Source organism: Hyla sarda, chromosome 9, assembly GCF_029499605.1.
Source record: "Hyla sarda isolate aHylSar1 chromosome 9, aHylSar1.hap1, whole genome shotgun sequence".
Taxonomy (NCBI): Eukaryota; Metazoa; Chordata; class Amphibia; order Anura; family Hylidae; genus Hyla; species Hyla sarda.
In genome coordinates, this window is record NC_079197.1 from 13,111,894 (window position 1) to 13,137,311 (window position 25,418).

Below are 25,418 nucleotides of genomic sequence, written 5' to 3' on the forward strand. Positions count from 1 at the left end.
GTTTTTGATTCAAAGCCAGAAGTGTATTGAAAAGGAATAGGACATATAAAGGAAGAACTTACACTTCTCCTCCCTTATGGATCCACTTCTGACTTTGGCTCAAAAACTGCAGTGACAGATATCCAAAAACTGCCAGAAAAAAAACAAGTGGAAATCTAGCCTCAAAAACATAAAAACCGTCCTCAATATCTGGACAATTAAAATTTGCAGGTAAAGTCTGAGTGCAGCTGCGGAATCATGCCGCCATATCCCTGCTGAGACAATATACTAGGAATCATACCGCCATATCCCTGCTGAGACCATATACTAGGAATCATACCGCCATATTCCTGCTGAGACCATATACTAGGAATCATACCACCATATCCCTGCTGAGACCATATACTAGGAATCATACCGCCATATCCCTGCTGAGACCATATACTAGGAATCATACCGCCATATCCCTGCAGAGACCATATACTAGGAATCATACCGCCATATCCCTGCTGAGATAGATAGATATGAGATAGATAAGAGATAGAAAGATAGATATGAAATAGATAGATAGATATGAAATAGATAGATAGATATGAGATAGATAGATATGAGATAGATAGATATGAGAGATAGATAGAATAGATATGAGATAGATAGATATGAGATAGATAGATAGATAGATAGATATGAGACAGATAGATAGAAAGATAGATAGATATGAGACAGATAGATAAATGTTTCACAAGGCCTGGAGATTTACTAGACACATAATGTTCTCCGGAACTCTAGGGAAGGTAACACTGTTTCTAGGAAGCGCGGTTCAGTGATGGACAGGAAGTGACGTAGTAATCGCTGCGTCTGAAGCAGAAGTGCTCGGTATTTGACTGCAGAGCCCGGGACCGCTGTTACCCTGGATACCGGGAAATTAAGTGAGGCGGGAAGGGGCCCGCAGGAGGCCGCCCCCGGTATGACAGGCCAGCCCCGGAGTGTGGGGGGAGCGGCGGGCAGGATGTTCGCGGGGCTGCAGGAGCTCGGGATCGCCAACGGGGAAGATCTAAAGGAGACGCTGACCAACTGCACCGAACCCCTGAAGGCGATAGAGCAATTCCAGGTATCGTCCTGTCACCTGACTGTCCCCCCCTGCTGAGACCCCTGTCACCTGACTGCCCCCCCCCCGCTGAGACCCCTGTCACCTGACTGTCCCCCCCGCTGAGACCCCTGTCACCTGACTGTCCCCCCCCCCCCGCTGAGACCCCTGTCACCTGACTGTCCCCCCCCGCTGAGACCCCTGTCACCTGACTGTCCCCCCTGCTGAGACCCCTGTCACCTGACTGTCCCCCCTGCTGAGACCCCTGTCACCTGACTGTCCCCCCTGCTGAGACCCCTGTCACCTGACTGTCCCCCCTGCTGAGACCCCTGTCACCTGACTGTCCCCCCTGCTGAGACCCCTGTCACCTGACTGTCCCCCCTGCTGAGACCCCTGTCACCTGACTGTCCCCCCTGCTGAGACCCCTGTCACCTGACTGTCCCCCCTGCTGAGACCCCTGTCACCTGACTGTCCCCCCTGCTGAGACCCCTGTCACCTGACTGTCCCCCCTGCTGAGACCCCTGTCACCTGACTGTCCCCCCTGCTGAGACCCCTGTCACCTGACTGTCCCCCCTGCTGAGACCCCTGTCACCTGACTGTCCCCCCTGCTGAGACCCCTGTCACCTGACTGTCCCCCCTGCTGAGACCCCTGTCACCTGACTGTCCCCCCTGCTGAGACCCCTGTCACCTGACTGTCCCCCCTGCTGAGACCCCTGTCACCTGACTGTCCCCCCCGCTGAGACCCCTGTCACCTGACTGTCCCCCCTGCTGAGACCCCTGTCACCTGACTGTCCCCCCCGCTGAGACCCCTGTCACCTGACTGTCCCCCCCCCGCTGAGACCCCTGTCACCTGACTGTCCACCCCCGCTGAGACCCCTGTCACCTGACTGTCCACCCCCGCTGAGACCCCTGTCACCTGACTGTCCACCCCCGCTGAGACCCCTGTCACCTGACTGTCCCCCCGCTGAGACCCCTGTCACCTGACTGTCCCCCCGCTGAGACCCCTGTCACCTGACTGTCCCCCCGCTGAGACCCCTGTCACCTGACTGTCCCCCCGCTGAGACACCTGTCACCTGACTGTCCCCCCGCTGAGACCCCTGTCACCTGACTGTCCCCCCGCTGAGACCCCTGTCACCTGACTGTCCCTCCGCTGAGACCCCTGTCACCTGACTGTCCCCCCCTGCTGAGACCCCTGTCACCTGACTGTCCCCCCCTGCTGAGACCCCTGTCACCTGACTGTCCCCCCCTGCTGAGACCCCTGTCACCTGACAGTCCCCCCCTGCTGAGACCCCTGTCACCTGACTGTCCCCCCCGCTGAGACCCCTGTCACCTGACTGTCCCCCCCGCTGAGACCCCTGTCACCTGACTGTCCCCCCCGCTGAGACCCCTGTCACCTGACTGTCCCCCCCGCTGAGACCCCTGTCACCTGACTGTCCCCCCCCGCTGAGACCCCTGTCACCTGACTGTCCCCCCCCGCTGAGACCCTTGTCACCTGACTGTCCCCCCCCGCTGAGACCCTTGTCACCTGACTGTCCCCCCCCGCTGAGACCCCTGTCACCTGACTGTCCCCCCCCGCTGAGACCCCTGTCACCTGACTGTCCCCCCCGCTGAGACCCCTGTCACCTGACTGTCCCCCCCGCTGAGACCCCTGTCACCTGACTGTCCCCCCCCGCTGAGACCCCTGTCACCTGACTGTCCCCCCCGCTGAGACCCCTGTCACCTGACTGTCCCCCCCGCTGAGACCCCTGTCACCTGACTGTCCCCCCCGCTGAGACCCCTGTCACCTGACTGTCCCCCCCGCTGAGACCCCTGTCACCTGACTGTCCCCCCCGCTGAGACCCCTGTCACCTGACTGTCCCCCCCGCTGAGACCCCTGTCACCTGACTGTCCCCCCCGCTGAGACCCCTGTCACCTGACTGTCCCCCCCGCTGAGACCCCTGTCACCTGACTGTCCCCCCCGCTGAGACCCCTGTCACCTGACTGTCCCCCCCGCTGAGACCCCTGTCACCTGACTGTCCCCCCCGCTGAGACCCCTGTCACCTGACTGTCCCCCCCGCTGAGACCCCTGTCACCTGACTGTCCCCCCCGCTGAGACCCCTGTCACCTGACTGTCCCCCCCGCTGAGACCCTGTCACCTGACTGTCCCCCCCGCTGAGACCCCTGTCACCTGACTGTCCCCCCCGCTGAGACCCCTGTCACCTGACTGTCCCCCCCGCTGAGACCCCTGTCACCTGACTGTCCCCCCCGCTGAGACCCCTGTCACCTGACTGTCCCCCCCGCTGAGACCCCTGTCACCTGACTGTCCCCCCCGCTGAGACCCCTGTCACCTGACTGTCCCCCCCCCGCTGAGACCCCTGTCACCTGACTGTCCCCCCCCCCCCGCTGAGACCCCTGTCACCTGACTGTCCCCCCCCCCCCCGCTGAGACCCCTGTCACCTGACTGTCCCCCCCCCCCCCGCTGAGACCCCTGTCACCTGACTGTCCCCCCCCCCCCCCGCTGAGACCCCTGTCACCTGACTGTCCCCCCCCCCCCCCCCGCTGAGACCCCTGTCACCTGACTGTCCCCCCCGCTGAGACCCCTGTCACCTGACTGTCCCCCCCGCTGAGACCCCTGTCACCTGACTGTCCCCCCCGCTGAGACCCCTGTCACCTGACTGTCCCCCCCGCTGAGACCCCTGTCACCTGACTGTCCCCCCCGCTGAGACCCCTGTCACCTGACTGTCCCCCCCGCTGAGATCCCTGTCACCTGACTGTCCCCCCCCCCGCTGAGATCCCTGTCACCTGACTGTCCCCCCCCCCCCCCGCTGAGACCCCTGTCACCTGACTGTCCCCCCCCCCCCGCTGAGACCCCTGTCACCTGACTGTCCCCCCCCCCCCCGCTGAGACCCCTGTCACCTGACTGTCCCCCCCCCCCCCCGCTGAGACCCCTGTCACCTGACTGTCCCCCCCCCCCCCGCTGAGACCCCTGTCACCTGACTGTCCCCCCCCCCCCCCCCCGCTGAGACCCCTGTCACCTGACTGTCCCCCCCCCCCCGCTGAGACCCCTGTCACCTGACTGTCCCCCCCCCCCCCGCTGAGACCCCTGTCACCTGACTGTCCCCCCCCCCCCCGCTGAGACCCCTGTCACCTGACTGTCCCCCCCCCCCGCTGAGACCCCTGTCACCTGACTGTCCCCCCCCCCCCCGCTGAGACCCCTGTCACCTGACTGTCCCCCCCCGCTGAGACCCCTGTCACCTGACTGTCCCCCCCCCCGCTGAGATCCCTGTCACCTGACTGTCCCCCCCCCCCCCCGCTGAGACCCCTGTCACCTGACTGTCCCCCCCCGCTGAGACCCCTGTCACCTGACTGTCCCGTCCCCCGCTGAGACCCCTGTCACCTGACTGTCCCGTCCCCCGCTGAGACCCCTGTCACCTGACTGTCCCGTCCCCCGCTGAGACCCCTGTCACCTGACTGTCCCGTCCCCCGCTGAGACCCCTGTCACCTGACTGTCCCGTCCCCCGCTGAGACCCCTGTCACCTGACTGTCCCGTCCCCCGCTGAGACCCCTGTCACCTGACTGTCCCGTCCCCCGCTGAGACCCCTGTCACCTGACTGTCCCGTCCCCCGCTGAGACCCCTGTCACCTGACTGTCCCGTCCTCCGCTGAGACCCCTGTCACCTGACTGTCCCGTCCCCCGCTGAGACCCCTGTCACCTGACTGTCCCCCCCGCTGAGACCCCTGTCACCTGACTGTCCCCCCCGCTGAGACCCCTGTCACCTGACTGTCCCCCCCGCTGAGACCCCTGTCACCTGACTGTCCCCCCCCGCTGAGACCCCTGTCACCTGACTGTCCCCCCCCGCTGAGACCCCTGTCCCCCCCGCTGAGACCCCTGTCCCCCCGCTGAGACCCCTGTCACCTGACTGTCCCCCCCCCCGCTGAGACCCCTGTCACCTGACTGTCCCCCCCCCCGCTGAGACCCCTGTCACCTGACTGTCCCCCCCCCGCTGAGACCCCTGTCACCTGACTGTCCCCCCCCCCCCCGCTGAGACCCCTGTCACCTGACTGTCCCTCCCCCCCCCCCGCTGAGACCCCTGTCACCTGACTGTCCCCCCCCCCCGCTGAGACCCCTGTCACCTGACTGTCCCCCCCCCCCCTCCGCTGAGACCCCTGTCACCTGACTGTCCCCCCGCTGAACTGAACCATCGCTGGACTGATCATACAGTTAATGCCCTCGTCACATGCCCAGTCCCCATGTTTATATGCCCTGACCACAGGTCTCTTAGGTGTCTCCCCCCTGGATGGATGTGCTCAGCTGTTTTCTCTCTTCCTGTCATCTCATGTGTTGTTTCGGTTTTCTCGTCTCACCCCGTCATGTTTATTTTTCCAGACTGAGAATGGCGTCCTGTTGCCGTCGCTGCAGTCGGCGTTACCGTTCCTGGATCTTCACAGCATCCCCCGCCTCGAATTCCACCAGACGGTGTTCGATGAACTAAGGGAGAAGTTACTGGAGAGAGTGTCCGCCATCGCGTCGGCAGGCAAAGATGACCACAGGTAGGGGGCGCTGCAGATCCGCCCGGTGCTTGTGGTTGAGTTTTTAGATTCTAGAAACCCATTTGGCAGCAGATTGTTACTCTGCTTTCCAAAACAGGGTTTAGGGTTGTAGCAGTGGTCTCAAACTGTGGCCCTCCAGATGTTGCAAAACTTCAACTCCCAGCATGCCCGGACAGCCAACGGCTGTCTGGGCATGCTGAGAGTTGAAGTTTTGCAACATCTGGAGGGCCACAGTTTGAGACCACTTGGTTATAAAAACATGGCTGCTTTCTTTCGCAAACAGCGCAGTCCACAGGTTGTGTCTGGTATTGCAGCTCCCCACTATTCACTTCAGTGCAGTTGAGCTGCAATACCAGACACAACCTCTGTTGTTTGCACTAAGCAACCGTACCATTCTGGACTTTCGGAAAGCCGAGTGTCAACTATGGCAACTCCAGAGATTAAACTGACTCAAGAGTTCCCCTTTTTAACATTAGATTTCCCGTGTTTAGGTTAAGCAGATCACATGACCTACATCGGTAGGTGCTGAATTGTCCAGCTGTTGGTAAACAACTCCCAGCATGCTCTGACAGCACAGGAATGCTGGGAGTTGTAGTTTACAGTTAGTGAGGCACGGGTTGGATATGGTAAATTTATTAAAGTAATTATTGGTAATATTATGTTTTTTTTTTTTACAAAGATATAGCAAATTGGAAGAACTATTAGAAAAGTCTTTCCCATTGGTGAAGATGCCGTCTATCCAGCCTGTCGTCATGTGTGTGATGAAGCATTTGCCCAAGGTCAGGTCACCATGTTGTGAAGCATTGCTGCTAATTTTCCTGTGACTTCTACTGACCCATATGTCTGTTCTCCTCATCTTTATATATGTACTGACCCATATGTCTGTTCTCCTCCATCATTATATATGTACTGACCCATATGTCTGTTCTCCTCCATCATTATATATGTACTGACCCATATGTCTGTTCTCCTCCATCATTATATATGTACTGACCCATATGTCTGTTCTCCTCATCTTTATATATGTACTGACCCATATGTCTGTTCTCCTCCATCATTATATATATATATATATATATTCTGACCCATATGTCTGTTCTCCTCATCATTATATATGTACTGATCCATATGTCTGTTCTCCTCATCATTATATATGTACTGACCCATATGTCTGTTCTCCTCCATCATTATATATGTACTGATCCATATGTCTGTTCTCCTCATCATTATATATGTACTGACCCATATGTCTGTTCTCCTCCATCATTATATATGTACTGACCCATATGTCTGTTCTCCTCATCATTATATATGTACTGATCCATATGTCTGTTCTCCTCATCATTATATATGTACTGACCCATATGTCTGTTCTCCTCCATCATTATATATATATATGTACTGACTCATATGTCTGTTCTCCTCCATCATTATATATATATGTACTGATCCATATGTCTGTTCTCCTCATCATTATTTATGTACTGACCCATATGTCTGTTCTCCATCATTATATATATATATATATATATATATATATATATATATATATATATACACTGATCCATATGTCTGTTCTCATCATCATTATATATGTACTGATCCATATGTCTGTTCTCCTCCATCATTATATATGTACTGACCCATATGTCTGTTCTCCTCATCATTATATATGTACTGATCCATGTCTGTTCTCCTCCATCATTATATATGTACTGACCCATATGTCTGTTCTCCTCATCATTATATATGTACTGATCCATGTCTGTTCTCCTCCATCCTTATATATGTACTGACCCATATGTCTGTTCTCCTCCATCATTATATATGTACTGATCCATATGTCTGTTCTCCTCATCATTATATATGTACTGATCCATATGTCTGTTCTCCTCATCATTATATATATGTACTGACTCATATGTCTGTTCTCCTCCTCATTATATATATGTACTGATCCATATGTCTGTTCTCCTCCATCATTATATATGTACTGACCCATATGTCTGTTCTCCTCCATCATTATATATGTACTGACCCATATGTCTGTTCTCCATCATTATATATGTACTGACCCATATGTCTGTTCTCCTCATCATTATATATGTACTGATCCATATGTCTGTTCTCCTCATCATTATATATGTACTGACCCATATGTCTGTTCTCCTCCATCCTTATATATGTACTGACCCATATGTCTGTTCTCCTCCATCCTTATATATGTACTGACCCATATGTCTGTTCTCCTCCATCCTTATATATGTACTGACCCATATGTCTGTTCTCCTCCATCATTATATATGTACTGACCCATATGTCTGTTCTCCATCATTATATATGTACTGACCCATATGTCTGTTCTCCTCATCATTATATATGTACTGACCCATATGTCTGTTCTCCATCATTATATATATATATATATATATATATATATATATATATATATATATACTGACCCATATGTCTGTTCTCCATCATTATATATGTACTAACCCATATGTCTGTTCTCCTCATCATTATATATGTACTGACCCATATGTCTGTTCTCCATCATTATATATATATATATATATATATATATATATATATATACTGACCCATATGTCTGTTCTCCTCCATCATTATATATGTACTGACCCATATGTCTGTTCTCCATCATTATATATGTACTGACCCATATGTCTGTTCTCCTCCATCATTATATATGTACTGACCCATATGTCTGTTCTCCTCCATCATTATATATGTACTGATCCATATGTCTGTTCTCCTCATCATTATATATATATATACTGACCCATATGTCTGTTCTCCTCATCATTATATATGTACTGACCCATATGTCTGTTCTCCTCATCATTATATATATATATATATACTGACCCATATGTCTGTTCTCCTCATCATTATATATGTACTGACCCATATGTCTGTTCTCCTCCATCATTATATATATACTGACCCATATGTCTGTTCTCCATCATTATATATGTACTGATCCATATGTCTGTTCTCCATCATTATATATGTACTGATCCATATGTCTGTTCTCCTCATCATTATATATGTACTGACTCATATGTCTGTTCTCCTTATCATTATATGTACTGACCCATATGTCTGTTCTCCTCCATCCTTATATATGTACTGACCCATATGTCTGTTCTCCTCCATCCTTATATATGTACTGACCCATATGTCTGTTCTCCTCCATCCTTATATATGTACTGACCCATATGTCTGTTCTCCTCCATCATTATATATGTACTGACCCATATGTCTGTTCTCCATCATTATATATGTACTGATCCATATGTCTGTTCTCCACCATTTTTATATTCGATTTCTAATGACCCATTTTTCTATATATCAGGTGCCGGAAAAGAAGCTGAAGCTGGTGATGGCCGACAAGGATCTGTATAAAGCCTGTGCCGTGGAGGTGAAGCGGCAGATCTGGCAGGATAACCAGGCTCTGTTCGGGGATGAGGTCTCTCCTCTGCTCAAGCAGTACATCCTGGAGAAGGAGAACATACTGCTCAGCAGTGACCTCTCTGTCCTCCACAACTTCTTCAGCCTCTCCCCAAAGACAAGACGTCAGGGGGAGGTAAGAGACCATGTCTGCCCCACAACACTGAAATCCTCCAATTCATTATAACACCTTCCAATGTTAAAGGGGTTATCCAAGTTTCAGTTTTATTATTATTTTAAAAAAAGGGTATGTGGTCACTTAGGCCTTGATTGGTTGTGTAGGTCATGTGACATCTGCTCCAAAAGGAAGACCGCGGTGCCGATGGGAGCCTGAACAGAACATCCGTGTGGGATTTGGAGAGGTGTGTAACGGCTAGTTTATTTTGAGGCCTGTGGAGCCCTTTAAAAACAAACTAAGACCTGAATAGCCCCCTTTACACTTGATACAGTCAAGACATGTAAGCCCCACCTTGGCACTGCCCCCCAAACACCCACCGGGACAGGGTTTGCATTAAATCCTTCTCTTTGAGATTTCAACTTGTGGGATTGTCTCGCTAAGATTGGGACTGTTGGCCAATTTTCAGGACTTTCAGGGTTCTCTCATAAGTCGCTCCGCGATACTTCATGATTCTAATTCCAGAAATACAGTGAAGATTCTGTCATATTCTGTGGAAAACCAGACGACTACTCACTTGTGCACTTTGATAAGTGTGATTGTCACTTCTGGAAATGCAGCGTCTTTCCCAGTGTTTCCCAACCAGGGTGCCTCCAGCTGTTGCAAAACTACAACTCCCAGCATGCCCGGACAGCCGAAGGCTGTCCGGGCATGCTGGGAGTTGTAGTTTTGCAACAGCTGGAGGCACCCTGGTTGGGAAACACTGGTCTTTCCTCGAACATGGTCACCAGTGGCTGCATTACAGGAGACTTACAAGAAAAGACTTGAATTTACAAAGCCTGAGGCTGCACTACTGAGAGATTTGGTGAGACCATGTTCCCTTATTTTAGGTGCATGGTTGTCATGCAGATGTTGCATTGATCCAAATTGCCACTTATAACAATATGTTTTTACAAGCTCTGCATTACATCTCTGCCCTAACAGAAAAGGGACATTTATGTCACCAGAGTCTGTCATGACTGCAATTTCGGGGTTTGGGTAGGTAAATACCAATCACCATGTCTCCTAATAGAGAAAGATATTAAAGGGGTAGTCTAGTGGTGAAAAACTTATCCCCTATCCTAAGGATAGGGGATAAGTTAGAGATTGCAGGGGGTCCGACCGCTGGGGCCCCCCGCGATCTCTGTACGGGGGGCCAGGCTCGCTGGCCAGATAGTGGGTGTCAACCACCGCACGAAGCAGCGGCCAACACGCCCCCTCAATACATCTCTATGGCAGAGCCGGAGGTTGCGCTCCGGCTCAGCCATAGAGTTGTATTGAGGGGGCGTGTCGGCCGCCGCTTCGTGCAGGTGGTCAACACGACCCCTTCCCGTGGGCTGTCGGGGCCCCGTACAGGAGATCGCGGGGGGGCCCAGCAGTCGGACCCCCGCGATCTGAAACTTATCCCCTATCATTAGGATAGGGGATACGTTTTTCACCACTGGACTACCCCTTTTTAAAACCAGATTTTCACATATTTAATTTGGATTAATGAAAGTTTTTACAATTAATGTATTTTACTCCAAAATCTAATAAGAATAATCTCTTATAATTATTTTGTCTCCATTAGGTTGTTCATAAACTGACTCAGATGATTGGGAAGAATGTGAAGCTGTATGACATGGTCCTGCAGTTCCTGCGCACTCTCTTCTTGAGGACCCGAAACGTTCACTACTGCACCCTGCGGGCAGAGCTTCTTATGTCTTTACATGACCTGGATGTCAGTGAGATTTGCTCGGTCGACCCCTGCCACAAGGTATCCCAGCTCATTACACAGCCCTTCAGTTTATCATTCATTTCTATCTGGTCCAGCAATCTAGATAAGTGGTCCCCAACCTGGCTCTCCAGCTGTTTTAAAAATAACAACTCCCAGCATGTCTGACAGCAAAGACACAGGTTGTGGAACACTGATCTAGACCATAATCAACCATATAAGGAGCACTAGCGGGGTATTTTGTTGCTCATAAGGGCTTGTCATAACACACAGGAGATTCTAACCCCTGACTGATGGGGCTGGTTACAGTTGAAGTTGCTAAAAATTAAATTGGAATTTATGTCCATATTTAAAGAGGGTTTCCAAAAACCTAATAGTTAACTCTATGCTACCTTGTGCATTAAAACCACAAAGGCCTGCATATTTACCTTACCTGCTCCCCTGTGTAGAAGCTGTCATCACAGTCAATAGCCGAGCAGGGGAGTGTGACGTCTTCTGTGATTGGAAGTTGTCAACTGCAGCGCCAGGGGTGTGAGGGAGGTAAGGCACTACCCTGCTGTTGATTGATACTGGCAATTTATTGCCTCCAGTGTCCATCAGGACCAGTAACCATATCTTTGGTGGTCTATTCTGCAAATATCATCTAAGGTGCTCATCAGAGGCTCTTGCTGCTTTCTTCTCTCCCCATGTTTGTTGACCTCACTTTTTGCTGCTGTGTATAAACACAAGCACAACAGGAACTGAGCACATGTTGAGATCATTACCATTACAGCAAGGACAGATTGGAAATAAAAAATACCAGCAGTCCTAGTGCAAATTCCCCTTGCTATACTGAAGCTTTCTCACGTAAAGTGATTATAAGGTCACCAGGAAGTCAGTTCATGGGGAAAGAAATCTGTTATATACCATTATAAACTATAGAATAGGGGGGAGCAATATATATATATATATATATATATATGTATATGTATGACCTATGTGTCGATTTAGTATTGCGCAAAGGAAGAAATACTTGGTCATGAATATACCATTATAAACCAGAAAAAAAAAAAACTTATGCACAAATACTGAGGGGAAATGAGAGGAGGAACCTGGGGAAATTCTTCTGTAGAGTTCAATTGTTTCTTTTTATTATGGTGCAGTTCACCTGGTGCCTGGACGCCTGCATCCGAGAGAAGTTTGTGGACGCAAAGAGAGCTCGAGAATTACAGGGATTTCTTGACGGTGTGAAGAAGGGTCAAGAACAGGTTCTGGGGTGAGGACACTATAATGTTATTTGGCTTTAAAGTGGTGCTCTGGGGAAGGTAATAAAAATAAAAATGTCCCAAAGCCACCACGATATCTTTTCTGTGTCCCCTATAGTTATCCATGTGATTTTGGCATCTCTTGTGGCTCCTGTTGTCTCCTTAATAGTCTTTTTTCTTGCTTACAGTCCAGACTACAACTCCCAGCAGTCACTTCAGATCTGTGTAATGGCTGCCAGCCAATTGCTTTTACTATCTGTGTGCATGCTGTGTTGTTATAAACACATTGTACATGTCTTTGCTTTCAAATTATCCTTCCCTCCCGCAATAAATCTTGATATTCTCTGAATGGCAGCAGTCAGTGATAAGATCTACAGCAGGAAAAGAGCAGTGTTATGTATGTACTGAGGAGACTTCTCCCGGCTTGATCCTCACACAGAGAGGGGAGGGGAGCTGTGCCTGTGAAGCCAGAAATCATGTGGTGGTTGTCTTGCAGGAGGGTGGTGGCTAGTCTCAGTGAGGGGTTTGCACAAAGACAAGCAGGATCAGATTATGATGTCTTTCTCTCAATCCCTGCATGTAAGTGACAGCTGAAAGAGGGGAAACTGCTCTATATAGCTAATGAATGATATTTAGACAAATAAATAGGTTGGTGAGAGGGAAAGGATGGGCTAGGTGTTTAGTTCCCTGGAGTACCCCTTTAAGCCGCAGTACTATACCGGCATTGTGCTATAGCCCTATGTGGGGAATTTCTTCCCTACATTATAATACATTATATGTATTATAGATATGTATAATAATAATTTTATTTTCTGTTTGGCAGAGACTTATCCATGATCCTGTGTGACCCCTTCGCCATCAACACTTTAGCTTTGAGCACCATCCGGAATCTACAGGAGCTGATCAGCCAAGAATCTTTACCCAGAGTGAGTAACACACCCACATTGTTCCCCATAAAGGGATTTTCTTTTTCAGGACTTGGACAGACACAGTGCCAAATATTTGGTAGTTATTGTACCTGATATTGCAGTTTGTTACATTTACCTCCTAAGGATAAACTCTTTTTTATAGCAGTAGTTGTCAGGGAATAGACAAAAATTATCTGCTTTTTCAATACTTATTGGAATACCAGACCCAGACCATGGACAAGAGTGGCACTAGTTAGAATCCATGCTGTACATTTAAATTCTTATTGTAAAATAAATATAACTTTTATTACTTCTCACTGTTTGTAGACCATTAACTTTTTCTGGCCAGCAGATGTCGCCGTTCTTTGAATTATAAAGCCAAACACATCTTTCTCTCTGTTTTAAATTGACATCTGTCGGCATTTTATGTGACTTTGACTGTTGTAAATACATGTACATTGGTTTTGCATTGCAGGACAATCATGAATTACATCTGCTTCTTAGAATGCTTTCCCTGGGGCATGGAGCCTGGGACATGATCGACAGTCAGGTGTTCAAGGAGCCTAAGCTGGTAAGTTGGAGCAGAGCAGTGGAAAGGTGAGGGGATCTACAGATCGTGGAGAGGGGGCAATTGTTCCGTGTACGAGTCCAATTAATCAGAAATTAACTTGAAAGGTGGCTGAGCGTGTTATGGTTGCCTCAGCACCTGTTACACCCCAACATGTTGCTCTAATACTGAAGCCCAGATAGTCTTTATCATCCTGCTCTCACAATAGCCACTTATATTGGTGACCATAAGTTTAGTCATTTTCTTTATAGGATGCGGAGCTGATAACCAAGTTCTTGCCTCTCCTGATGTCCTTAGTAGTGGATGACTACACATTTAATGTAGAACACAGGTTACCGACAGAAGAGAAAGTGCCAGTCACCTACCCCAGTACCCTGCCGGATTTCTTTACAAAGTGAGTAGGATCCTGGGTTAAAGTTATATTTATGCCTAGTTTAGGGCCAGGATAGTGGAGTGTGACACAGTTATGCTCTATGATGTCTTGCACAGCACTAGGTATAATGAAGTATATACATTTTGCTTTGAGTGTTCCTATCTGAACTAAATAAATTGTGTTATTACAAAGGGAGGTATATAGAAAAATACACAGCGAATCAAAGACAGGAATCATCCATGTTTTAGACAAAGTGCTCTACTGCTGGGTCCCTCACTGATCACTAAAACAGTGGTTCTGTGCCCCCTATAATTCTTCCTAAACGAGTACAGCAATTGGCTGTTTTTCGTAAGTCCCTTAGGCCCTGAATGGAAAAGCATGCACATGTGACCACCGCCCCATTCTAGATGTTTTCTTTGATGGTGCAATAAGGCAGAATAGAGCCTTGCTTTGTAATGATCATGGGGCCCCCAACAATCATATGTACATCACATATCATGTAATGGTGCATTCACACCACCAATTGTACAAGTTCTCCCACTTAAAAAGATGAGGCTGTAATTTCCATCATAGGTTATATCCTCAACTATAAGAGACATAATGAGAAAAAAAATCCATAAAATCACATTGTCTGATTTTTAAAGAATTTATTAGCAAATTATGGTGGAAAATATGTATTTGGTCAATAACAAAAGTTAATCTCAATACTTTGTTATATACCCTTTGTTGGCAATGACAGAGGTCAAACATTTTCTGTAAGTCTTCACAAGGTTTTCACACACTGTTGCTGGTATTTTGGTCCATTCCTCCATGCAGATTTCCTCTAGAGCAGTGATGATTTTGGGCTGTCGCTGGGCAACACGGACTTTCAATCCCTCCAAAGGTTTTCTATGGGGTTGAGATCTGGAGACTGGCTAGGCCACTCCAGGACCTTGAAATGCTTCTTATGAAGCCACTCCTTTGTTGCCCAGGCGGTGTGTTTGGGATCATTGTCACGCTGAAAGACCCAGCCACGTTTCATCTTCAATGCCCTTGCTGATGGGAGGTTTTCAATGGCCTCATTCATTCTTTCCTTTACACGGATCAGTCGTCCTAATCCCTTAGCATAAAAACAGCCCCAAAGCATGATGTTTCCACCCCCATGCTTCATAGTAGGTATGGTGTTCTTTGGATGCAACTCTGCATTCTTTCTCCTCCAAACACGACAAGTTGAGTTTTTACCAAAAAGTTCTACTTTGGTTTCATCTGACCATATGACATTCTCCCAATACTCTTCTGGATCATCCAAATGCTCTCTAGCAAACTTCAGAGGGGCCCGGACATGTACTGGCTTAAGCAGGGGGACACGTCTGGCACTGCATGATTTAAGTACCTGGCAGTGTAGTGTGTTACTGATGGTAGCCTTTGCTACTTTGGTCCCAGCTCTCCACAGGTCATTCACTAGGTCCCCCCGTGTGGTTCTGGCATTTTTGCTCACCATTCTTGTGATCATTTTGACACCACGGGATGAGATCTTGCGTGGAGCCCCAGATCGAGGTAGATTATCAGTGGTCTTGTATGTCTTTCATTTTCTAATAATTGCTGCCACAGTTGATTTCTTCACACCAAGCTGCTTGCCTATTGCAGATTCAGTCTTCCCAGCCTAGTGCAGGTATATAATTTTGTTTCTGGTGTCCTCCGACAGATCTTTGGTCTTGGCCATAATGGAGTTTGGAGTGTGACTGTTTGAGGTTGTGGACAGGTGTCTTTTATACTGATAACAAGTTCAAACAGGAGCCATTAATACAGGTAATGAGTGGAGGACAGAGGAGACTCTTAAAGAAGAAGTTACAGGTCTGTGAGAGACAGAAATCTTACTTGTTTGTAGGTGACCAAATACTTATTTTCCACCATAATTTGCAAATAAATTCTTTAAAAATCAGACAATGTGATTTTATGGATTATTTTTCTCATTATGTCTCTCATAGTTGAGGTTATAACCTATGATGAAAATTACAGGGCTCTCCTCTTTTTAAGTGGGAGAACTTGCACAATTGGTGGCTGACTAAATACTTTTTTGCCCCACTGTAGCTGTACTGTGGTTAGTTTTTAATAAAGATCTACATGATGTTTGTCCGGCAGGTTTCTGCAGGAGAACAGAATTGCCTGTGAGATAGGACTGTATTACCTGTTACACATCACAAAGCTGAGGAATAAGAACGCTCTTCTCCGCCTGCTGCCCGCCATCAGTAAGTGCCGCTTTTCCCTCAGCCATGTTTAGTTTTGTGCTCTGCTTCTACTATAGATTTATGTATCATAGAAGCCACATTTACTACCATCCTAATACCCTGACTATAGCAATATCCTTATGGGATATACAGTGACCCCCCCCCCCCCCCCCCTCCGACCTACGATGGCCCCGACATACGATCATTTCAACATACGATGGCCTCTCAGAGGCAGCATCAACACACAATGCTTTTATATTTCGGGGCCATCGCATAAACGGCTGTCCGGCAGCGCAGACTGCTTCAGCTGCCACCGGATAGCCGTTTACGGTGCCCCGTGTGGTCCACTGACGATCACTTACTTGTCCTCGGGGCTCCGGTGCGTCCTCTTCGGGATCCCCTGCATCGCCGGCGCTCTCCATCATCGTCATCACGTCGCTGCGCACGCCGTCCCGCCATCCAATGGGAGCGGGGTGCGTAGCGATGTGATGGCGGCGACGTGAGAGCGAGGATCCCGGGGAAGCAGAGGCCTTGCCGGAGCGTCGGGGACGCGGCGACTGCGATGGAAGGCGACATCCAGGGAAGCGGTGGCGGTCCGGAGCGGCGGTGACACGTGAGTATAACCTCCAATACCAGTGGTCTTCAACCTGCAGACCTCCAGATGTTGCAAAACTACAACTCCTAGCATGCCCGGACAGCCGTTGGCTGTCCGGGCATGCTGGGTGTTGTAGTTTTGCAACATCTGAAGGTCCGCAGGTTGTAGACCACTGTCCTATACTTTACATTGCACGGATCCCTCAACATGCGATGGTTTCAACAAACGATGGTTCATTTGGAACGGATTACATCGTATGTTGAGGGACCACTGTACTGAAAGCTTAATACAGATTATCAGTATAAAATCCATAATGCTGACAGAGTCCTTTGACAGATTAACAGGAACCATTCTGATAATCCGGCTCCACGGCTGCTCTTTGCCTCCGATGATTATGAGGACATCCTTTTACTAACCATTGATTTTTGTTTCCAGAAGAGACATTCAATGACACAGCGTTCACAGATATATTCTTGCACCTGTTCACCAGTAACCTGACGCTGCTGTCTGAGGAGTTTGGTTCTGAAGAATTTTGCACCCACATCTTTGATGGTTTCTTCCTTGTTTCCCTCAGCAAGTAAGTGTCCCTTATGATCATTGATAATGTAATATAGTGTCTCCAACCTGCGGACCTCCAGATGTTGCAAAACTACAACTCCCAGCATGCCCGGACAGCCAACGGCTGTCCGGGCATGCTGGGAGTTGTAGTTTTGCAACATCTGGAGGTCCGCAGGTTGGAGACCACTGATCTAATACTCCAGAGAACATTCAGCCCAGAGACCTGCAGGTTATAAGGTGTGTGGAGTCAAAATGTACCTCTGATATGGCATTCATGTACAAAGGGTCTTCATTCTGGAAGTCAGTGGTGGTCTGAGGACACAGGCCCAGATTCATCACACTAGGTGAGAGGAAAAACTGGACAGATTTTGCCGATAACAACCAATCACAGCTCAGCTTTCACTTTACTAGAGCTCATTTAAGATATGAAAGCTGAGCTGTGATTGGTTGTTATGGTCAAAATCCCTCCAGTTTTTCTCTCAGTTTGATAAATCCGGGCCATAGACTTTAAAGGGGTACTCCACCCCTAGACATCTTATCTCCTATTCAAAGGATAGGGAATAAGATGTCTGATCGCTGGGGTCCAGCAGCTCGGGATCTCGGCTGCGGCACCCCAGACATCCGGCGCACGGCAGGTATGCGGGAGGCTTGTGAAAGCACGCCCCCCTCCCTTGGACTTGCATTGAGAGGGTGTGGCCGTGACATCACGAGCCTCCGGCGCTGCACCAGATACTCTAAACGAACACCTTGTGCAGCAGGGAGATCGCGGGGGTCCCACCGCTGGGGATCAGTCCTCTTATCCCCTACTCTTTGGATAGTGGATAAGAGGTCTTGGGGCAGAGTACCCCTTTAAAGGGGTACTTCGCAGCTCAGCATTTGAAACAAACTATTCCAATCGCTGGACCCGCCCGGTCCCCTTGTGACATCACGCCTCGCCCCCTCTATGTAAGTCTATGGGAGGGGGCGTGACATAGACTTGCATTGAGGGAGCTGGGCGTGACGTCATGAGGGGGTGGGGCTATGACGTTACGAGCTCCCGCAGCCAGCGTTTGGAACAGTTTGTTCCAAACGCTGGGCTGCGGAGTACCCCTTTAACGATTGGATCTTCTCACATACATGTATTACATATCAGTAGATCAGTTATGTGACATTTCTTCTTTAACCCAAATCATTCCACAGCTATAGAAATGTGAGCTAACAGTGGGTTCACCCGCACTAAACCCATTACACGGTGTTATAGGGTGCGTGAACCAAATTACAATGAGGTATCACGTACCTGGATCTGCGTTCTGCTTCTGGAGGTACAGGGTGTGTTAGACGGCTTTGGTAATCTGGTTTTGTGCAATAGAGGTGAGGCTCGGCATACCCAGCTTCCCTGCCTCCACCCCCTCTCAATAAGCCTGCCCACCTAATGAATATTCATGGGACCCCTTAGCCTATGTGAGCGCAAGGTGGGTGGGATTATCTGTACCGAGGGGTATGCTGGGTATGCCGGGTCCTGCCTTCATTGCACAAAGCTGGTCATTTTCAGATTAACAATTCTGGCTTATACATCAGGTATCTCCAGAACCGGACAGCGAATCCAGGTTAGTGATACCTCATTGTAATCCAGTTCACCCGCACTATAACCCCATGTATTAGGTTTAGTGTCTGTGAACATGCTTTTTATATCACATTTGTCACCAGGTATTGCCCATCTCTGTAGGTCCCTATAATCTACTATAGTGACTCTTTGAGGAGTTCTATCCCATTTCATTTTCTGAGGATTTGTCAGCACTTTTTGGGACTATTGATGCCCATTCAATTTATCGATAGGATTCCAGAAGTAGAGTTCTACAAAAAGCTTCAGAATTGTTTCTGAATTGTTCCCTATGTGTATTAAAACAGACATGTAAGGAGCGATGACAGGTTCTCTTTAAATGGGCACTGTCACTTAAAAAAACTTTTGATCCCTTGGGGTCTCAGTACTGCCGCATCGGTTCCCCCGATCGGCACCGGTTCCCTGCAGCACTGAAACCCAGACTAATTAAAACCATCTTTAAGTGACAGGTACATATTAATGAGAGAACATAAGTATATGCCTCACCCTACCCCACCAGTCCTATATTGCAATATGCACATTATAACCAAAATCATCTAAGATCTGAGAATGTCAATAGTTCTTCCCCAGTTTACTTAACATGGCAAACACCACATCACGTCACTTTCCTTCTGCATGGAACATTTCTCTGGCCCAAGCAGAGTAAATGTTTGTCCAGTGTCCTGTTTTTATCAGGCGGCCCGAGTATGTCGCATACAGGGGAGGTCCGGCTTCTTTGTATAAGGGGTATGATCCTCGTCTCCTCCTGTAAGGGCAGATAATGTGGATTGTTTTTCTTAAAAACCCTGACGGCCATGAAGGCTGGGCATTGGATTCATTTAGGGAATTGTATAACTACTACTAATTGCCTTGTATATTGTCATCAATAAAGCTTTACAAAAAGGAGTGATCTTATGATAACCAAGCAGGGCTTAAAGGGGTGCTCTGAAGGAAGAAAAATACATTTCAAATCAACTGGTGCCCCAAAAGGTATACAGATTTGTAAATTTCTTCTATGTAAAAATCTTAACCCTCCCAGTACTTGTCAGCTGCTGTATGCTCCAGAGGAAGTTGTGTAGTTCTTTCCAGTCTGTCCACAGTGCTCTCTGCTGACACCTCTGTCCTTGTCAGGAACTGTCCAGAGAAGGAGCAAATCCCCATAACAAACTTCTCCTGCTCTGGACAGTTCCTGACCGCAGCTGATAAGTACTGGAAGGGTTAAGATTTTTATATAGAATTAATTTACAGATCTGTTTGACTTTCGGGCACCAGTTGATTTAAAAAAAAATTGGGGGACACCAATACTGATGGGTATATGCTCTTGCCACTGGGAGGTGCAGACACTAGGAAAAAAAAAAGTCTGCTCCTCCCTGGCAGGATATACCCGCCCACTGGAAGTGAGGTAATCAGTTTTAGCTTAGTGTCAGAAGGAGGCAAAACACAGGTCTGGGAGCTCCCCAGTGCCATGTTCTATACTATGGACGCATACAAGTAAGCCAGACAGTGATCTGCGTGGTTTCCTCTGCCCCCTGTCATTCGTCACATAGGTGATGTATCTGCGGATGGAGTACCGGTACCTCACTGATGTGTGAGGTGTACGAAGGAGTGACCCAGCGTGTCCTATGGACCCTATACGGGGTGATGGGGATACCATTCACGGCCCCTCAGTCTCCCCCATTCTCAGGGCGGCGGGGATACTATCCATGGCTCCTAGGCCTCCCCTCCCTCCCACATGCGACAGAGGGGCACAGTGATCAGTGATCGCCTGACTGTCGCCCCCTTTTTGCCAACACCTGGAAGTGTTCTTGTTCAACCAGACTGTTGTCTGCATGGCTTCCACCGCCGTTGGTCTCCCATCTCAGGGCTGCCGCGGGCATGGACAGGTTCCCGTACCTCGCTGCCGGTGTGAGGAATCTGGATGTGGGTCCCTGCAGTTACACAGGACGGATGCCAGTCAGCCAGACTTCGTCTGCTTGGTCTCCTGCACCTCCAGGTCGCCCGTTAGCTCGGCTGCACTCCGATACCCCATCCTGTGCATTCAAGAATCCTTTACCAGTCAGCCTGATGTTGTCTGCATGGTTTGCTGCTACGTCAGGTCAACTACTATACATTTTCCACTCCCAGAATGGGAGTTCAGGTAACCCACTGCCGGGGTTTAGTTCCTAGTGAGTCACCCCATGTTGTTCCATGGGCCTTATACAATATACCACATACTAGTCCGCTGGGTTCCCTGCTTTACCAGGTCCCTCTCTACATGCCTGCCCCTCTCATAGCTGAGGGCCACTTTCAATGTGTGGCTCTGAATGCGGGACCCGGTGTGGCCATGGTCCCTGTGTCATATAGCCAGACTGTCTACATGGTTTCTAATCCACCAGATCACCTCCCCCTTTCCTGCCGCCCCTGCAGCCCGGTGACTTTCTTTCCATGTGAAGTTCCACACAGTGTCTCTGTGGGTTCATTGCTCCTGTTATACCAATCAGACTGTGTCTGCTTGTTTCCTGTCCCACAAACCTCCTTCATCTCTTACATCTGCGGCAGTAGTTCTGGTGTGTGGCACCATTAGGAGATGGGATGTGGATGTTTCCTACAGGTTCCATGGCCTTTCACAGCTACAGCAGCACTCTGTTCCCCTTAGAGTTCCACATTTGCTGCTAGGGGCATGGTTGTGACACACCGTTGGGTGCTGAGCCTGTCCGTGTCCCTCTGCACATGTCGTGCCCACCTTCCTTCTATTGGTGGGGTGTTCCTCGGGCCTTTCTGTACTTTGGTGTCCACAGCTCTGCGACGGTTGAACACCTCTGTCCTGGCATGGGGCCTGGTGTGGCATCATCAGTTCAGTGCTCCCCCTTTGCCGTCAGGTATCTCCCTGGATTCCTGTGTAGGGTGGCTCAGGCGTTTGCTCTGTTGCCTTACACACGACCAGACTGGCTCCATTAACGCCCATCGGGCCCAAGGTTTTCAAGGGTATGGGAATCAGGGGGTTTGGCATGGTCAGTATCTGAGTTTCATCCCGACCACCCCTGTTTTCCCCCTCCACTAGGGGGATTATTTCTCTGGGCGCTTTCTACTACTGATGGAGCCATCTCTCTCTTCCCACTATATAGGTGGGGTATCTGGCTGGGCCCTTGTTTTTTGCTGAAAGCATTCGGAAGAGCTTTGCACTGTCGGCCTGTGTGCTTACTGCCCACTATTGCAGCCTGGCTCTCTTTTTGTTTCTTGGTTATCTACTGCTGTTCATGCAGCCTTGGCACTCTCCTCTGTAGGGGGGATTATTCAATCATCTGTGGCTCGGCGACAGCCGGTCTAGTCACCATCTGTCGTTTCGGTCCTACCATTGCTCTCCTTCCCCCTCGGCACACTCTCCCTGGTAGGGTGTGTTCCTCCTTCCCTTGACAGTGTCAGTTGCACTACACTGACACCACGGTCTTCTGGAGTAACCTGCCTGAGTGTCCCAGCCGGGTTCCCTTTTGTTTCCACCTCCGTTCCCATCCTGAAGGGTTGTTGATTCAGTTTGCTATGTTCCGCTTGGACTGCTAGGGCCCAGTACCGGTTGGTCTCCTTGTCTTGGACACTATCCTGGGACGCTGTGGCATGCCTTCTTTTCTAGGTCGGCCGTCTTAAGTCTTGGTCCTTAGTGATGTTTCAGGTCTCAGGCATGTGTAGCGATCCTGCCCAGACTTCTCAGCGTTCCCATTTGTGGGGCGGTCTCTCTGTGCCGCATTTCTTCTTGTCTCAACACGGAAGTTTGTCACCCGGAGCGTTTCGCGGATGTTGAGTTTCTTTACCCTTCAGGTGTAAGTCTACCAGGAGACTCAGGAACCTCTTTTTTTCCCCATGTCAGCCGCTCCGGTGTTCCAAGATGCTCCTTTTCAGGGTCTTCCACTCCTTTTTTTTTGGCCGTTTATTCTTCTGTGTCCATCTTCCAGGTGACCCAGGAACCTCCAGTTTCCAGGCCTATCGTTCCGGTGTCCCAGGATGCCCCTTTTTTTGGACGTTCCGCAGTTATTTCCTTCCGTCTCTCATCGGGGTCCATGTTCTCTCAAGATGGAGGGCATTACGGTCGTCCGGATTACACCAGTCGAGCTATTTAGCTTCCCAGGGGCTCGTGGCAGTCCCCTGGATTGGGGTTTTTGGGTCTGCAGGTGTTCAGTTCATCGATCTTCTGTACCAAGCCTCTCTTGAGACGGTTTCCGTCTTTCTTTTTTCCAGTGGCCCTCTGTCTGTCTGATTCTGTGTTCCTTGGAGTTGTTTTCCTACTTCCTTCCAGGATGGCCCATCTGGCTTCCTAGTCGACCTTTTTCTTCTCTCTCTCTATGTGATGTAGGTTTAGAGTCTCTGCAAAGCACGGTCCCTTCCTTTGGCATCAGAGTCCATCTCCATGGACCCGCAGGCCTTATGAACGAGTGGGTTCGGTCTTGGACTGTTTCCCTTTCTCTAATTGTTGTTTTCCCACCCTTGGGGACTGCTTTGGTACGTCCCATCAGAATAGGTGTCCCCCAATTAAGAGCGACCGAGAAAAGGAGATTTTTTTTTTTGTACTCGCCGTAAAATCTTTCTCTCGTAGTCTTCATTGGGGGACTTTTTTTTTTTTTTTAGTATCAGCACCTCCTAGTGGCAAGAGCATTACCCATCAGTATGTGTCCCCCAATGAAGGCTACAAGATAGAGATTTTACGGTGAGTACAAAAAAAATCCCCTTTTCTTCATACAACCCAGCAGTGAGGAGTAATCTGGGACTGATTGCTATGTATATCTGATTCGGCCTTATAAAAGGCTCTGACTGAACAGTGTATCCATAGCATCTCTACTAGCTCACCTCTCTGTAGCATTGTGCTGCCAGGGGTAAGTAGTGCGGCAGCAGTCGGGCAATATTAAGGATATTTTTTTTTCAAAAATACATGTTAATGTTTAATCTCTTTTGAAGAAAAGTGGGTTATGGTGTAGTACTGAACACTGTGCCACGGTGGCAGCGCAAAAAACTTGGACATGAACTATACATTACTCTCTACTCATGATTAAGTTGGTAAATACTTTAACTGTGGTGTAGTGATATCTGCTTCTAGGAAAGCTGGGTGACTAATAAGCCTGGCATTACAGCTTCTACAAAAGCGTTTTCCAATGAGTTTTGCAACAGCTGGAGGCACACTGGTTGGAAAACATTGTTCTACAAGGTCAGAATCAGATAACTATAAGAAATTACTGCGCATGAAAAGTACGTCATAAAATACATTGAAATACATTTTTAATTGTTATTGAGTTGTATAATATATAAAAATAAAAAATCTTTGTCTACAGGAAAGAAAACATTCACAGACATGTCCTCCGTCTGCTGCTTCACCTCCACCACAAAGTGGCACCTTCCAAACTGGAGTCTTTACAGAAAGCATTGGAACCTACCAAAACGGTAAGTGCAGGGGTGTATATTATCCATCGTTATTATGTCATCTTTTAAAGTAAGAAAATTGACCCAGGTACTCCTGCTTCTTGTCTTACAGAGTGGAGACGCAGTCAAGGACCTTCACAACCAGCTGAGTGAAAAGCTCCAGCAGAAGAAACCCAGCCCTCCTGCCGCAGAACCGGAGCCCGCAGCCATGGACTTGGCCCTACACAACATGCCCACACCTCCGGTGGTTTAATATGGTACCATAATTACTGTATAGTGATGGACAATGCTAAATGCTTCGTATCCCAAACCATGAAGGTAAAGGGCAGAGCAGATGTCTTATCCTATGGGCCTGACGGGCTGGAGATTGCTGCACATTGTACCCGAGCCCTTTGGGTGAAGCTCTTTCTTACATACTGCTCAGTGGCCCATGGAAGCGTTCTGTGTCCCTGCTGATACTACAATAGCATTAGCCCCTGCCTGTGTGTTGGATGACTGGTATATTGGTAGCTGCGAGTAAGTCTGCACAGACCACATCTGGCCTTTATATTTTTATTTTTACTGAATGGAAATAAAAGTGTTGTGTTTTTTTTTTCATACAATATTACAACTTCTTCAAGAGCTTTATGCCGAGAAAAATGTCCTGTTGCTTATTCCAGGGCAGAAAAAAACTAAAAAAGAGAAATTCCAAAATTTAAATAACTGATCTATGCAGTAATGTGCCTTCCTAGCCAGTGATTGGCTGACAGGTCCTGCAACGAGGGCTTGTGTCTGGTCTGGCTAAGGGGGTCTCTCAAAGAGATGGTCTTTTGGAGATGTTTTTCTGTATTGACATGATATTCTTTTCTACAGCCTCACCTATCGGAAGAACACAACCACCACCACTTTTTGTAAATTGTTTATATATACATTAAAGGAGTATTCCGGGATGTAAAAATTGTCCCCCATACTCCCGCCAATAAAAAAAAAAGACACATACCTGCCGCCGCTCCCCTGGTGCCTCCAATAACCTGCTCCGGCCTCTGCCGCAATCCCCTTCCTGGTTTCCGGTGAGTCATACTGCACTC

General features: G+C 48.7%; 1 protein-coding gene across 1 annotated transcript; it reads left to right on the top strand.

The window, feature by feature from the left end:
• The first annotated feature begins 787 nt into the window (after nt 1-787).
• On the top strand, nt 788-25,360 carry NELFB (negative elongation factor complex member B). The gene is made up of 13 exons (XM_056538255.1): nt 788-1,090; nt 5,432-5,595; nt 6,275-6,374; nt 8,975-9,205; nt 10,794-10,979; nt 12,080-12,192; nt 13,005-13,107; nt 13,565-13,660; nt 13,909-14,051; nt 16,152-16,258; nt 17,268-17,409; nt 24,264-24,372; nt 24,464-25,360. The coding sequence occupies exons 1-13, from the start codon at nt 947-949 to the stop codon at nt 24,602-24,604; spliced, it is 1,779 nt and encodes a 592-aa protein (XP_056394230.1). The 5' UTR covers nt 788-946; the 3' UTR covers nt 24,605-25,360.
• The last annotated feature ends 58 nt before the right edge of the window (nt 25,361-25,418 follow it).

Bases quoted from the DNA above. Each gene is read 5' to 3' on its own strand.
- NELFB (XM_056538255.1), top strand. From the start codon at position 947: ATGACAGGCCAGCCCCGGAGTGTGGGGGGAGCGGCGGGCAGGATGTTC. The intron at 1,091-5,431 runs GTATCGTCCTGT...TTATTTTTCCAG, and splicing joins AGGCGATAGAGCAATTCCAG to ACTGAGAATGGCGTCCTGTT. The intron at 13,108-13,564 runs GTGAGTAACACA...TTTGCATTGCAG, and splicing joins GCCAAGAATCTTTACCCAGA to GACAATCATGAATTACATCT.